Source organism: Echinops telfairi, unplaced genomic scaffold (assembly GCF_000313985.2).
Source record: "Echinops telfairi isolate 266 unplaced genomic scaffold, ASM31398v2 ScPeMD7_7469;HRSCAF=8507_1, whole genome shotgun sequence".
Lineage (NCBI taxonomy): Eukaryota > Metazoa > Chordata > Mammalia > Afrosoricida > Tenrecidae > Echinops > Echinops telfairi.
In genome coordinates, this window is record NW_022111373.1 from 76,591,218 (window position 1) to 76,608,246 (window position 17,029).

Consider the following 17,029-nt stretch of genomic DNA (forward strand, 5'->3'; position numbering starts at 1 on the left):
TGTACCGTATTCTTGTTCATGGAAAAATAAGACATCCCCTGAAAATAAGACCTAGTGCATCTTTGGGAGCAAAAATTAACATAATACACTGTCTTATTTTCGGGGAAACAGGATAGTATTAATCTTAGGAAGTCTTCCTGTTAAGTGTGCTAATTTTTAATGAGTTGATGAAAAGGGTTATGGGAGATACATTTTTAATTGGTAAGGTAGCGGGAATGGCTATTATTGAGGTGTAGCAAGCAGGTTCTAAAGTTGTGGGGGTTGGGTCGCTGCGGGTTATATTAAATCTACCAGAGTTCCTTTTTGGCCTGGAAATTTTGAAAGGGAGAGTGTTGTCCTTCTATTATTTGTGATTATAACAGAAGACACCTTTATAGTAGATTGCTGCGTAACACAGAATTCTTTGCTCCTTATGTGTGGCCCCAGGGTGGATATAGGCTATTATAGTTAGTGATCGGGGAAGGAGGCGGTTCTGATTAGAAGGTGATCTGGCTAATGTCAGTGAGACTCATGTTTGCTGACCCTCTTGTCAGGGGTGGGGAAGGTTGCCAAGTAACCCTGAAGTTCTGAGTTCCCATTCCTCGTGTGATGAAAGGAATCCTTTGTCCTCTTTCTCAGAAGTTAAGTCTAACAACTACCTGGAGCCAGCTATGGTGCAGGTTCGAGCAGGGTCTCTGTCTCACTGGGGCTGAATTTGAAAGCTGTGTTATCTATCAGGAGGGCCAAGTTGCACCCATGCAATTAGAGGACTATGCAGGGGCTCAGCAATGAGATTGTCCCTACTGCGATTCAGATCTGCTGGATGCAGGGGTCTCCAGCAACCAGGGCCTCCAGAAATCCGTGTGGATATCTTTGTCTTACCCTAGATGGGCAGACTATCTTGGGTCTCCTCCAGTGTTGAGGTGCGGGCTGGATCTTGAATGATGTGCATGGGCATTGGCAAGGGGTAGGGAACAACTTAAGGGTTTGAGGTGCACTGGTTGTCAGGGTGGGAAACATAGGGGACTGCAACACTTTGTGTGTGTGTGTGTGTGTGTGTGTGTGTGTGTGTGTGTTTAGGGAGGTATCACAGGGAAACATGGTGCTGTGGTCCCTGTGCAGTATGTTGATGGTTCTGGGAAACAATAGGTATCATGGTGCACAGGTCTCAGGTGCAAGGAAACTCAGGGGCATGTGTCGTGGTGAGTATAGCTGTGCCGTTTTCAGGGAAACTGCCAAAAGTTCTCCAGGGTCCTCAGTTTGGATCCCCCAAATCGGTATCCTCCCCCACAGATTCAGTGATTATTCCCAGGGAACTACAGAGGGGTGTCCCTATATCAGCAACATCCTCCAGGAAGTCCTAAATCTTGCTTGTAGCAGAAATGTAAAGTTTCTCAAGTGAGTAATACCTCGGTTCTTGGCTTCGCATGATGAAAGAATTCATGCTGCAGCCCGTTTTGTAATCCTAGTGGGTTTTTATGAATGATCGGAGAAGTTTCAGGTTTTATAGTCTCGAAAGCGTACACACTCTTTCAGGGAAGCATGCCGGGTGGTGTGGAAGCTGTGCTGGGGCTCACAGCTAGTCACAAGAAACCTCTTGAAACAGCACACCCACAAGTGTGGAACTGGGGAAGGGATCCCCGGGACTGAGGGGTTGAGGGAGAAAGGCAAGAGGACTGGGGCCAGAGAGAGTGTGGGACACAAGAGAGCACAAGGAAAGAGAGCGTAAGAGAAAGTCCCGGAGTGTGCTTCCTGCCTTTATTTTGGTCCACCCCTAGGCTGGGGGAGGTTTGGTTGAAGGTATTGGTTGGCCCCATTGTCTGTGTTAAGCCCACCTGGATGATATGATGGCCTGGGCCTAGTTTGGACCGCCCAGGTGTACTTCCCACGTCTTGGGGGCTTGAATTTGAGTATGTTCAGTTACGGTGTCCCTCGTAGGTGTCTAATGGTCATCTGAGTTCTTCCCAACCTACTTTATGGGGGCTTTTGCAGGCATGGAATCCACAACCCCCTGTCCCTGAACTAGCTACCTAACCGAAGGTGTTCCTTGTAAAATCTGGTGGTTTTTCTCTGCTTTGTTATGTTAAAACTTTTCTAATGAACCAGGAGTGTGCTTAAGAAGTTAAAGAATCCAGAGGTGTTAAAGATGCAAACAAAGGAAAGCCGTGTTGTTGGGTTTTTAAAAAAAAATTTAAAGGGTTTTAAGGTGTCCTGGTACAGGGGCTGCGCTGCACTGCCCAACAGGGAAAGGGGAGAAGATTGGTGGAGTGGGTCTAGGGCTCACTGGGTTTGCATTCTCCACTATACCTGCTCTCAGCTGCCCTGTCGACTCACCCCCACATAGACTGTGTTATCCTCACTGTTGGGGAACCTGGGTCTGTGGGGTTCTTCTGGTCTGGATGGAAGGTCTAATCTATTTCTGGTTTTATCCAGCCTCAACCTGATACCCTAGAACTACGTTCCTGTCTTTCTGCTTCTCCTTCACCCCAGGCAACTTCTCTCCACAGAACTGGGGATCTGTGATGGCCCAATGCTGAGGGAAATGACCCAGGGGCTTCTAATAGGCAGATGTCGCTGCTCTCTGATTTTAGTAAATTTGTGTCAACTTAACTTTTATTATGCTATGCTGGCAGGCTACATGTGGAACTAGAGTGAAGAGAAGGGCCGAAGCCAGCCCGTTGGTCCTGGCAGGGGAGGGGTAAAGCTTGTTAATTGACTTGCAGGGAGGGAACCGCTGGGATTAGCTCTTGGGGCTGGCTTTTGGAGGCTCTCCTTGGGGTGTGGAATTGTGACCCACTCTTGGACAACAGTCTTGTCTAGGGATAGTACACTGTACTGGTGGGTTGAGGATCTAGAATGAAGGTGGGTTGGTGGACTCCAGCCTTCTGGGGTCCTGGTGGGGATGGGGAGAACCCTAGGGCAGGTGGGGTGAAGTTAAAGTCATTCCATGGGTGAATATCAGAAGGGAGGTCTGAACCACGCATCCTAGGCTACTAGGATTCTACTTCTAGCACCTGTATTCCCAGGGTTGGCTTCCTTACTTCTTGATTTTCTGGTCTTAAGAATGGGAGCGCAGAACAGGTGATTCTACATGGGCACCATCTTCCCGGAAGTCTCCCAACCTTTATTTTTCTAAGCACATTATAGTTTGTATTACTAATAAATACCTAATTCTAAACTGTGAGCATTATAGAGTGAAGATAGTGAGGTAGCGTTGGAGAAGGAGGGGCAGAGAATAAGTGGTTTTCATTTCACTACTCAGCCTAAAGCAGAATCTACCGGGCTTACAAATGACAACACAGGTGTTCTGATACAGATTTTGAAACAACTTCAACAAAGGAATCCCAATAATATTTTGAACCCTGGAAACATTATGAGACAGAACAGTCTTGGCTTTAAAAACATAATTGTCATCTAACAGTATAACTTTTCTGGTTTGTTTTTGTTTAAAACAAACTACCACCGGATTTATATGATAGGACTTAACAGAATTTATATAGAACTGTGCCTTCCTCTCGCTTCCCTTTTCTCTTTCACTTCTGTCTTTTGCCCTCTTTACTTCCCATTTACATATTCATAAAAAGGTAGGGGTTAAAAAGAATAGGAAATGATCCACATTTTAATTCTGTCCATTTTTATAAAACTCAGAAGAAATGTCTAGAAAGGGGGAAATGTTTAACCATTAATGATAGTGAGGTTTTGATATCATTTGTTAATTAACTATCCATGCCATCCCTGTCTCTTAACATGAGCAATTTAAATTTAGCCAAATAAATAATTTGCCATCTGTATTCTAGCAAATGTTACCCTTAGTCGTTTATTAAATATTTACTTACATGCTCAGAGTTGTTAGTGATTGGTTGTTGCTATAGGAAAGTGATAGAGTATTGTTTTTGCTTATGGGAGGAGCAGGAAGTTGAGAAAACTTTGGGGGAGAACTTAACCATAAAATAAATCACAAAACTGTAAACTTTTTGTTGTGTATATATAATAATAGACTTTCTATTTGGAATACACAGGCTGTAAATGAAGATAGCAACTCTCCTGTAATTAGCCTTCTCTCAGGTACCACTGGTAAAATGCCCGGTCTGTTTGCTGTGAAAGAGATGCCACTAATGGAAACAAAGGGGAGTACAGCACAAAATACATTTTCTGAGCCTGGAAAGAAAGTCACGTTTTCTATAACTTCTGAAACTACCAAAGATGAAGAAAGCTCTTGTGAAACGTTTGTATCTTCCTTAGAAAATTTACCAGAAAGCAACAAGGAGGAAAGAGAATGTCCAATAATGAATACTTTTGAACCCATAGACTTGATGAACCCATTGAGTGACTCCCTGAGTTCCACACAGACTACCTTGAATGCCTGGTGGGAATACCACAGAGATGACCTAGAAAACCAAGAGGATGGCGCATTGCCAGCTGAGTTGTTGGCAGCCCTTAATATATTGTCAGAAGCCACGGTGGGACCCGTCTGTCACAGAAAAGAGGGAGGCAGTAGTCTCAGTGATGGAAATGAATGTCTAGCAGTGGCATCCAGTATGTCTCAGACTGATGAAGATTGCACACAAATCGCAGAGGGGGATTTTGAGTCTTTTTGTCCCACTCTACCATTTGAACAAGATTCCAAGGCAGCTGAGCTACAGGACAAGCATCTATCAATGCAGCAAGTAAGTGCAAGTCTGAGTCTTTTGTAGCTCACATCTTAACCTTTTTCAGCTCTTCAATCAGTGCCCCCAAACTCAGCAGATTCTTCCTGACTTCGAACCATTCAGGGATCTTTTGTGTGCTTCCTGGGGTAGAGTTTCTAAAAGGTCTAGACCCGCAAGGCAAACTCAATGCCATCGAGTCCATTCCAATTCATAACACCACTATAGGACAGAACAGAACTGCGCCATAGGGTTCCCATGGTTGCAGATCTTTATGGATCCAGACTACTAAATCTTTCTCCCAGGAATGACTGGTGGGTTCAAACCACTGACCTTTTGGTTTACAACTGAATACTTTAATCACGACATTGCCAGGGACTTCAAATGGATAGGTTTCCACAATAAAAGTTAAAAGTAAATTTAAAAGGGGGTTAAGCTTCTTTCCAACAGAGCTAAGAAAACAAATCAGTAGCCACAAAACCAAACCCATTGGTGTCAAGTTGGATCCAGCTTGCTTATACATAGGCATGAAAGGAGTTTTTAGAAATTTCCCTTTTCAGAAAATCACTGACTGCAGAATAGAGATGGGATACCCCAGATGAACTTCCAGTTAGTGCAGTTGGCCTCTCTGGGCAGGGAAATTATGCTGCTTAAGGAAAAAATTTCCTTCTGTGTTTGAGGACACTTCCAAGTAGCACAGTCCCTGAGTTTAGAATTCCTGCACTGTTATGCCTGGAAGCCCTACCACATGCCTTTTTCAGATGGACCTTTTTCCCCTTAAAAAATATAACCTCTATTGTTTTTCTTCATTACAATAATCATTATTAAAATTTTCAAGTATTAGAGTATTACATAATAATGTACAAAACAGCCTTTCCCAATTCAACTCTCCAGACATAGGCATGAGAACAGCTTGGTGCATCAGTCACCAGGTTTTCGTGTACATAGAATATGTACACAATTTTATACAAATTGTGATTATAGTACACATAATGCTTTGCAACTTGCCTTAAAATTTAATAGTATGTCTTAGTTATTTTTCCATGTAAGCAACTATAAACCCCAAATCAGACCCACTGACATCAAATTGATTCCAATATATATTGCACCCTATAACACTGCTCAAATGTTTTAAGTTGCTGAATAGTATTCTACTTCATAGGGACTCTGGTGGCACACTGGGTAATCACTAGGCTGCTAACTGGAAGGTGACAGTTTGAAACCACCAGCCACTCAACAGGAGAACTATGTGGCATGGCAGTCTGCTTCTCTTAAAGATGAACGAACTGAACAAACGCATTGACATGGAAGTCAGTCTTACTCATAGAGCCAGAAATCCTGTGGGGCAGGATGACTTTCTTGTTGGCTTGTATGGATTTGTTATAGTTTACTTAACCAATACATTAACAGCAGTCACTTGGGTAGTTTTTTTTCTTTTGGTAATTACCAAAATGCTCCTATGTACACCCCTGTGAAGACTTAGATGACATAATGGTGAGCTCATACTCCTGTAACATACACACTTGGATTAACACTCCATATGGTCCCAAAGCAGATAAAAGCCAAATCCACTGCCACCAACTTGATTCTAATTTATAACAGACATAATAGAGCTAAACATAAACCCAGAAAAATAGAAGTGAACTGATCATGAGGACATACTACAGAAAGCAAACCCATTGCCATTGAGTTGATTCTGACTCACGGCAACCCTAGGTAGGGTTTCCAGGACTAGATCTGTACAGGAATAGCCAGCCTTTTCTTGTGGACCCACTGGGGCTTTGAACCACCCAATGCCTAATCCACAGTGCCACCAAGGCGCCTTATCAAAGGGATAAGGCATGAAAATAGGTTAAGCATTTTAATGTTTTGATCTGTAAAGAGGAAATAGGAGTAAATTATAGGAAATTACAGTTGGTATGGCCAGACTGAGCTCAAACGTGGCAAACCCTAAAAAAAAGGAGGAAAGAAAACCATGCTCATTTCAAAGTAGATGACATCTAACCGTGAGAACAACAGTAAAATATAGAACTTACTGCTTGAGAAGCATTTTAATCTGAACCTGTAAATTAGCACAGGAAAGAATTAGATGATATGTATAAAAAATAAAGATCCTCTATGGAACTTAGGTCTATAATAGATTATTAAGGGGAAAGTCAGAACCAGTCATAATATACTGTTAACCTTTTAAAATCAATACTGTAGAGGTTATGTACCATCTTGTCCTACAAAATGATCACTTACTGCTGCTGTCAGTACCAAAATACCAGCGTAAATAGACCATTGATCTTGCACGTAAGCCATTTTATACAGGTTTTTATGGATCTCCCAGCATTCTCTAGAAATTTAAATACCCACAGTAACCTTAGTTTTGCCCTTGAATTTTAGACAAGAATACTGATGAAAGTCATTTTTGGCTTACATTCTTAGTACATTCTAATTTTTTATTGTATTCACCTATGTCTATGAAACGTTATACTTTCATCTTATAAGAGGCATTTACCTGCAATAAAAGTATCAGAAAATACTTAATTTCCTCTAGTTTTACTTTTTTTAGCAAGTGTTGTAATTGTTTGTAAATGTATTTGCATCTTATTCCAGACTACAGAAAGCCCAGCTTCATTTGGACTGCAAACTTTGGTACAACAAAATGTCACCTCTTGTGATCAACTAAATAATCAGGAGGATTCTAATCCATTGGAAAATAACTCTGATCCAGAAATTCCATGTGTACTAAGGAGATCTTTGAGACTGAAAAAACGCAAAGTAAAAAAAGCTGGAAAACACAAAAATGATGTGTACAATAAGCCAGAAAAAATCTTACCAAATGTACATAGCCATAAGCATCAGACAAATAACAAATCTTTGGCTAAGACTTCCAGGTATGTCATTGAAACAAGTCTCTTTGCCCAGATAATGCTAATGTCCACATGGACCCATATGTGTCTGGAGACACGTGGTTAGTGTATCAAAACCAAGCCAGTTGCCATGGAGTTGGTTTTGTCCATGACGACCCCATGTGTGCAAGGTAGAACAGTACTTCCTAAGGGCTTTCAAGGATGTGGCCTTTTGAACCAGGTAACCAGACCTTTCTTCTAAGGTACCTCCTGCTTGGTTGGAGCTCCCTTATCTTTGGGTTAGTAGTCCAGCTCCTGTTTGTGCCACCCAGGAACTTTTTGGGTTTGAGATGCTTTATTTACTACTGTGTTTTTAATCAGGGCCACATTACATATCAAAACTCTTTCTCTTTGAAAAGAGCTTGCCTCATTTTCCCCTAGGACAGAGGTGGGGAACGCTTTTCGTGCCAAGGGCCTTTTGGGTGTATATAGCATCATTTATGAGTCACACTGGTCAAACATTCAATCAATTCAACCGTATTTTGATGGCTAGAACTGCTCCTCTTTGGTGAGGCATGTGGTTAGCTGGTATTGATGATTTGGAGAGCCTTATATGGCCTGCAGACCAAATATTCCCCACCCATATCTTAGCGATACATGGAGTGGGTAGGGCGTGTTATCTTGTGTTGGGGGTACAATGGTGGGAGACTCAAAATACTCATGCTTATACAGGACTGTCCTCGAGGTGAGAAACCCAAGGTGCCATAATGATCGGCACACCTGCCACTTACCTCAGGAGCCATCTCTGTGTTTCAGACACCCATTCCTCAGGAAAGCAGTTCAGTATATCTTTGAGTTCTAAAATGTTAGCTAATATTTGGTATTTTCCATGAAAGTTTGTAGAGAAAATTGTAAGAATTTTAAAAACAGTTGCTGTTGAAGCTTGCAGGATGCTGCCGTAAGGACTGAAGGCAAAGCAAAGAGTGTGCATTCACTTAGACTCAAGAGTGGACACCAGATCTGGAGAAACAAATTTGCAATGAAAACTGGTGAGGCATATTTTGATTGCTTCTCTACTGATGTAAAGTTTACAGAAACATAGTCTGCACTAGAAAGGATTCAAAAGGGTACCCTATCTCAACTTTCTCAATTTACTGATGATTACTTTCTCCATTTATGAATGATTATGGATATTTTGCAATGTCACACAGCTTGCTAATTGCACAACTGGGACTTGATCCTATAATTGATACTTCCTCCGTGGTTGATTTTGCCTTCCTCATGAAGACTTGAGGATTTTTAATATGTCGATAATTACTCCAGGAGCCTTTTACATACATTTTTAGTGCTTCTTTATTCTCTTGCCTGCGGTGCCCTGCCCTCTATGAATTTTAGCCACCACTACGACCCAAACCCTCGGGTCACCCAGATCCAGTTGCTCTGCTTGGGTCCTGCCTCTGTGTGCCGTAGTCTGGAACGTGCAGCCGGAAAGCTGGGGTGGTCATAGGGCTCCCCTCCTCTGTTTCCCTTCACTCAAGGTCCAGAGACCCAAATGTTTGTTTTCCAGTATTTGAAAACAGGGCTTTTCTCCCTGGTCCAGCTTGCACAGTGTTCTAGTTGTTTGTAGTGGGAGATCAATTCAGGACAGTTACTTAGTCCTAGCTTGAGGCGAATGTCTTCTGCCACTTAGGTTTCATGATAAAATTTTGCATTTTATGCTTAAATTTTAATTTTAATAAATTACATAGTAAGTACAAGTAGTGCAGACATATTTAGGGAAAAAAGACTATAGATACTTTGAATGGGAACAGAATATTCTGTAGCCTGGGGTGGGAGAAGGTAGACTGAAAGTCCAACAGGTGATTTTTTTTTTTACAGCGGGACTGAATGGAAGTTAAGTAAAAGGCTAAAAAGTAGTTCAGTTGTGGTCCATTAAGAAAGTTTCCGCAGTTTTCCATTAGCTTTGTGAGAGTATAGGATAAGGCAGATTATCTCCATCACAATTAGAAGAGCTATTTATCAAAGCTGTTCTGAAATTCAAATTAGCCAAACAAGCAACATTCCTTAAAATTGACAAGCTATGGAGCTTCTAAATGAGAAGTCTCAGTGTTCTGGGAAGTGAAGTGGAGAATTGACACGTAGTAGGTGTGATTTGGGAAAAATTTAGTATAATCATGCATTTCCTGGCTTAGGAAACCAAAACTAATATACAGATGGAGGTCATGACACTTTATTCAATTTCATAACAAATACCTATAACAGGAGGGAAATTCACCATTCCCTTTGTGGTCTTGCTGAGAGTTAATTTTTGTATGTTCTTTATAAACTGACAGGTTTCTCCTTGTGATTTTATAAGACATTTTGATACTATACCATTTTATTAAATTTCTAGATCTTAGTAATACTTTTCACCAGAAGTTTTAAGGAAAATAATGTTAGTTATTTTACTTATATACTTTTCATGGGGTTTATCATGATTCATAATTTACTACAATTGTTTTTGAAAGAGACAGATTATATTACATAATATTTGCATATATAGATACCAGAGAGTTAGGGCAATGAAGGAGATCCTCTTTCATGATCTAATATACCTTATGTCCAGAGTGCTGACTGGACTCACCTGTTACTTTTGTACCTCTTGATTTTCAAATAAGGATTTCTTTATTTTGTTTTGCTTTGTTTATTCTTTCATTTCAGAAAAAAAGAAGATAAAAAAGATTTCTCTTTCTCGTATTAATCGGAAAAACATTTTTGGAGAGAACTTACTGTATAAGGCTGCTCTCCTAAACAATTTTAACCTTGTTCATCATTGTATTAAAAAAGGTGGAAATGTAAATCAGCCAACTTATGCTGGTAAGTCGGGGCTACCACCCACAGTTATCAGGAGAGTGGTTTGTAGCGTTGGCAGAGTCCTTTGAAACCATAGCAAAAATGGCCTAAAAAAGAAAGCTTTCAAGTAGTTTCTTGCGTAGGTAGCTCTTTACCATCATCTCCTCGGGAAGTTGGCCAGGTAGTTTGGGCAGAGTGGGTTAGAGTACTGTATTTCTCCTTCGAAGAGTGCCTGTATGGGGCCCACCAGAGTGGCCATGCGTGGTGGCATTCCACAGAAGAGTGGTTCCTGTGGCAGCAATGTGTATGGAATCCTACACTGCTGCATCGATCTCCCACAGGGAAGCTGGTGGGTTTGAACTGCTGACATTTTGCTTAGCAATTGAATGCTTAACAACTTCACCACCAGGACTCCTTGTCCTGAACTGCTTTATATAGCTTTAATGTAACCATTTTAGCCATCTTAATGTTTACTCATGTTGTGGTATATGTTTCTATTTTCAGCGTGTGCCTTTATATTTCAAAGTGTATTTCTTATAGAAAGCATAGTTTTACTTTTTTAAAATATACATTCTTACAGTCTCTGGCATTTTATTAGGGTGACTAGTCATTTGTATTTAATATAAATGGTTGGATTTAGTACTACCATTTTACTTATTGTCTCCCATGTACCTCATATGATTTTAGTTTCCTTTTCTGTCAATTTTTAGTGTTTCTTTATCTTGGTGTACCCATTTTTAGTGTTTTATCTAGGGATTATCATATACATTTTTAATGTTTCTCAGCGAGCGTTAATATTGTAATATTTTACATAGCTTCTTCTCTAACAATTCATGCCAGTGGTTCTCAGCAGAATACGTTTTGCCCCCACGGGACATGTGGTTATGTTTACAGACCTTTGTGGTTGGTTCAGCGGAGTGGGCAAGGGCTGCTGCTGGCATCAAGCACGGCGAAACCAGGAGTGCTGCTAACCATCCTGCCCAACTCAGAACAACCAAGAATAGTCTAGCCAGGAGGTCAGGAGTGCTGAGCTTGAGAAACCCTGGTTTATGGAGAACGCTCTCAAAAGAACTAGTGAAGTAAATTTTTAACATAAAAATGTTTGATTTTCTTAATGTCTGTCATACACTTTAACTGGAATTTAATAAATGTATCTTACACCATTGGCTAACAATAGAAAAAGAAATCTATCTGATTTTTCATGAACCCAGTTGTGGCTGGTTAGTTGATTTTTATGAATAAGGTGGAAAAAGAGGGAACTACATTTGAATTAACTTCTGTGTTCTCCTGCAAACTGGTCTCCTGTAAGGAAGTTACCTTATAGTCCTTCCCTGCACTCTAATGCTAAGGGTTTTTCTCCACTTCCTTCTCTTCAGAAAAACAGCTTTCAACTAGCACTTTCAGGGGGCTGATAATGACACCCTTACAGCCTTTTTATTTGCTGAGATGAGGAGTAAGTTCTGATATTTTACTATTTTACGTGTTTCCACAATAGAGTTTGGAGTCTGAGAGTTTGATACGTCAAATTATTGAATCCACCAAATTACACAGGATACTTTCATGACGTGATTGTCTCTAAATATTTTTTTAAGAAACAACTTGGAATTTAAAGGTAGGCCTAAAGTATTAATATGCCAAAAATAAACACATAGCATTTGTTTTTGTGAGACAGGTTGGACAGCACTCCATGAAGCTAGTGCAGGAGGATTTTATCAGGTAGCAAGTGAACTATTAAAAGGTGGAGCAGATGTAAATATCAGAGGAATGTACCAGATCACTCCCTTACATGATGCTGTGATGAATGGACATTTTAAGGTACTGTGATGCTTTTGTTTTCAGATCAAACACTATGTTTTATACGTGTCAAAAATCTCTAGGGCCAAGCAAGAGGAACTCAGTTTTCATTTGTTGTATTAATAAATACTTTGATTTTTTAATACATTTTACTGCACAATGGGTTTGTTGTGCCTAATTTGATATTGTTTTACATATCATTTTTAATAACTGTACAGAACAGAGTTTTTTGTTACCCATAGAATTCCTAAACCTTCCATTTCTCCTGTGGTGCTTTCTAAGGTTTAGAAGTTACCTTTCCATCATTCAGAGTGCTGCACAATGACGCCCAGGCCTCAGAGCAGGTTTCCAGGGCTATGGGGCTTGGGGAAACTTTCAGAGTTAGCCTAAGACATGAGAACCTCTCGGGATTAATGGTTACCCAGTCAGTACACCATACAGGTCCAGTACAGTTATATTGCTTGTTAAAATGTTGAACTCCTGTAATTCCATCCTAGGTGGCCAGTCATAACTCTAATAAATAGTAGCATTAAATAATATGAATTCCAGCACATAGGTTTATATCAGAAGTCACTTGTGTTCTGGATTGCAGAACTGAGGCACTTTTTAAACAATAACCTGTACCTAGTTGGTTATTTCAGGTATGGGAAGTTAGCTCTAAGTTCAAAACACCTAGGATAGGAAAGGGGGCTGATCAACTCAGCTCAAAAATCGCTGCTTAGAGTTTTGGGGGTGGGGGGGCAGACAAAAACCTAACAGTAGAAGTGAGGAAGATTTCTGTAAGCCATGGTATAGACAGGACATATATCTCTTTTTAGTATGGTACTGAGGAGCTCTGGTGGTGTATTGGTTACATGTTGGGCTGCTAACTGCAAGGTCAGCAGTTTGAAGCCACCACCCACTCTGTGGGAGAAAGATAAGGCTTTCTACTCTCGTAAATTACAAGTTATGGTCTTAAAAATCCACAGGGGTAGTTCTACCCTGTCCTGTAAGGTTGCTGTGGGTCGAAATTACTACAATTTGGAATTGACTCAATGGCAGTGAGTGTGTGGTACTGGTTTTTAAGGAGCGTTTAGGGAGTTTGGCAGTTTTTAAATCATTTATCTAAGAATTCTCTCTCCATTACCTCTACACAACTATGTAGGGAAAGCCATCTGCACAAGCAGGTTTGCCTGCCCTTTTGAAAGCTAGTGTGCTGGGTGTACGACCGTGTTTTTTCTTTTAGCAAATTGACTATGGCATCCCACTGCCTCTGACTTCTGTTTCCTAATGAGAAATCAACTATTGATCCAATTGACAATCCTGTTGAAAAACTGTTTTTCTCTTACAATTTCAACATTTTCTTTGACTTTCAGTATTTTGACAGGGATATGTTTGAGTGTATATTCCTTTGTGCTTATCCTATTTGGAGTAATTGAGCTTTTTAGCTGGGAAGTTAATATTTTCCATCAATTTAGAAAGTGTTAATCCATTATTTCTTCAAAAAATATTTTCTGCCTCTTCCTCTTTCTCCTCTCCTTCCACAATTCTTGTTATGTCTTTGCTTCACGATGTCCCCCCTCACTCTGAGGGTCTCTTAATTTCTCTTCATTCTTCTGTATCACTGTTCAAATAGCATAATCTCGATGACTCAGTCGCCAAGTTCTAAACCAAAACGGTAATTGCCTTTTTGCTGTTGGTTCGGGTGTGGCTTGAACACGGCTTTCACTGTTTAGGGAGTTTATGAATGGTTTGACCTACATTCAGCCAAGGCCTAGTAATTCAGAAGTTTCTACTCTAGCTGCCCCTCAGAGGACCAGCCTTGGGCATGCCCTAGTCATTTTGGAATGTTTCAGGATGACAGTGGTTTCAGCCATTAATTTCTGTCTTTTTTTCTGGTACCTCACTAAACATCTGGCTGGTCTTCCTCAGTCAGTTTCATACTCAGTTGTTCACTCACTGCCATTGAGTGACTCTGACTCATAGCAACCCATAAGACAGAGTAGAACAGCCCCTTTGGGTTTCTGTGACTTTAATTTTTTTTAATTTATAAATTATTTTTATTTTTATATTTTACACCATCGGCTGTCTCCCTTTACCCACATTTCCGTTGTTAGTCCCTTTAGGCGGCAGTGCGGGGTGGGGGAGAGGAGGAGAGGATCGTATGTCAGTCATTGCGATCGGTTCCCCCTTTCTCCCCTCATTTTACCCCTACCCTTATGATATTGCTACTGTCATTGGTCCTGAGGTATTTCTCTGTCCTGGATTCTGTGTGTCAAGAGCTCTTATCAGTACCAATGTACATGCTCCAGTTTAGCTGGATTTGTAAGATAGAACTGGGGTCATGATATGGGGGCGGGGGAGGGAGGCATTAAAGAACTAGAGGAATTTTGTGTGTTTCATCAGTGCTATATTGCACTCCGGCTGGCTCCTTCCTTCCTTATGACCCTTCTGTGAGACTTTAAATCTTTATAGGAGTAGACAGCCTTATTTTTCTCCTTCAGAGTAACTGGGTGGTTAGCATTAACTGGAGGACAGGGGTAGAGGAGGGAGGCTTTTAAAACTATGTACCTCTTCTGAGTCTTCTGAGGAGCCCTGGTGATGTAGTCATTACCCATTAGGCTGTAATCCACAGGGTTGACAGTTCGAAACCTTCAGCAGCAACTCCATGGGAGAAAGATTGTGCTTTCTACCTCCCTAAACAGTTACAGTCTTGGAAACCAACTGAGGGTTGCTATACGTCAGCATTGACTTGGTGGTAGTGAGTTTGAGTTTTGGTCCGAGTCTTCTGTATTTTGAATAATACTAATTAATTTCCTATTGAAAAATAATAAATTACTTTTAAAAGAAAACATAGGCCTCACCCTGAAGAAAACAGTAGGCAAAACAGGTATAATATAGGGTATATTAGGCACAGAGATAAAATATGTATGTGCAAAACCACAAAAAACGCTCTGCCTTTGAGTCAATTCTGACTCATAGTAACCCTATTCGATAGAGTGGAACTGCCCCTGTGGATTTCTGAGACTGTAACCCTTTACTGGAGTAGAAAGTGTCATCTTTCTCCCACGGAACTGCTGGTGGGTTCAAACCACAGACCTTGTGGTTAGCAGTGCATAGTCCACTCTGCCATCACTTGCAAAGCAAAAGTCATTTTTCTCTAGGGCAACTTGGATGGAGTTAGGGAGTGCTTCATAGAAGTGTTTACTTGAGAAGTAAGTGGCAGCAGATTAAGGATTGACCAGTTTCTCTATGAGAGTCTGAGGTCCAGCGCAGCAACAGCAACTAGCTATCCTGCACCTGTTCAAGTTCCATTTAGGACTACAGATCCCAATCCTAATTCTTGGTATCTGACCACTCCCTTTCATTCACAGGCAAACCACGGATATTCCTGTCTCAGCTTTCCCCCTCCTTTCTTCCTTCCAGTTTCCTCCTCTTCTTCAACTTACCTTCCTTCTCCTGTCTTTCAGCATTCCCCCTTCCTTTCTTCTTTTTCCCTTCTCTCCCTTTCTCCTCCTTCTCTCTGTTTTTCAAGAGAAGGGATTTATACTTTTAGCATCAGAAGCAACAGATTCATAAAAAATACAGTACAGAGATATCATAAGTAAACTCAAATTCTGTGTTAGTGAAAGAGATATTTGTTGTTACCTAAAGCTGCATGCAGGGTCACACTTCCAACAGTAAACCTTTTGTCTGAGCTCCCTCACAAGCACGCTTCCTCTAGGTGGCAGAGTTACTTCTCCTGAAGGGCGCAGATCCATTATTCAGAAGTGACTTTGGAAAGTCAGCTTTGGATGTGGCCAAGGATTCAAGTATGAGGCGCCTCCTTGAGAGACACGTTTCTAAGCAACAAAAACGCCTTCTGTCAGGTAAGATGAAACTATTCTGTTTTGTGTGTTTAATAAAAAAGTACAGAAACTAAATTTAGGGTTACAGAAATTAAATTATTTTCCTCATGTTTCCTCACATGTTCCTCATATGTATTTATACAGTGGTACCCTCTTTCCATACCTTTATTAAAGTATGCTGACTTGTTTGTAAGGAATCTAAAAGAACAGAAAGGTGATGCTAAATGTACTTTTCCCCAGGTTGTACTTTGAATGTCCTTAAGAATCTTACACATTTTAGGTTCCCCTCCACTCCTGTAATCTTTTGATTGAATAATATGATATCGTGTAAATTATAAGTTGGTTATCCCTTTCAGTGAATATGGCCAGCATTGTTTATTTCCATAACCTAAGTTTTTTTTTTCTTAAACAGTATGTGAGCCTCCCATCCAAATGAACTGCTAAGTTAAACTACAAGAGAACTTGATATGCTGTTGACTATTGAAAAATAAAAAGATCATGTAATATGATTTAAATAGAGGGCACAGTTCTTCATACTGTTCTAATGCATCTGTTAGATTTAAAAAACACACACAATACTTAAAACCTTACAGTGGTTATCTGAAAACCCATTGCCATCAAGTTGACACTGACTCATAGTGACCCTGTAGGACACAGTAGAGCTGCCCTCATAGAGTCTCCATGGCTATAAATCATTGTGCAAGCAGACTGCCTCCTCTCTCTCTCTCTTTCTCTCTCACACAGGGGGACTGGGGGGTTTGAGCCACTGACCTTTCTTTTGACAGTCGAATGCTTAACAAGTGTGCCACCAGGGATCCAATAGCTTTACAAGGACCTACAAATCCTTTTATCTGTGGGTCACTCCACTGATTCACCTCTTCTTCTACAATTGTCTACATCCATCACTTGAATTCCAACACACTGGCCCCTCATTCTGTTTCTCAGATGTGTTTTCCTCACTCAACTCCTTCAAGTCTTAGTTCAAATATGCCCTTACAAATGCAGCCTGAACTGGACATCCCCTTACAGAAGGGTCACAGGGAGGAGACAAGCCAGTCAGGGTGCAGTATTGCACCGATGAAACATACAACTTTTTTCTAGTTCGTTAATGCTT

At 40.7% G+C, this 17,029-nt stretch overlaps 1 protein-coding gene across 1 annotated transcript in view; it reads left to right on the forward strand.

Moving 5' to 3' along the window:
* ANKRD31 (ankyrin repeat domain 31) overlaps positions 1-17,029 on the forward strand; it is a 165,688-nt gene that overhangs the window by 80,569 nt on the left and 68,090 nt on the right. Inside the window, exons 7-12 of the mRNA XM_045285221.1 lie at positions 3,999-4,567; positions 7,238-7,507; positions 8,405-8,511; positions 10,163-10,318; positions 11,967-12,109; positions 15,792-15,936. Of these exons, the coding sequence (XP_045141156.1) occupies positions 3,999-4,567; positions 7,238-7,507; positions 8,405-8,511; positions 10,163-10,318; positions 11,967-12,109; positions 15,792-15,936 (1,390 nt within the window). The remainder of the gene's footprint in view (positions 1-3,998; positions 4,568-7,237; positions 7,508-8,404; positions 8,512-10,162; positions 10,319-11,966; positions 12,110-15,791; positions 15,937-17,029) is intronic.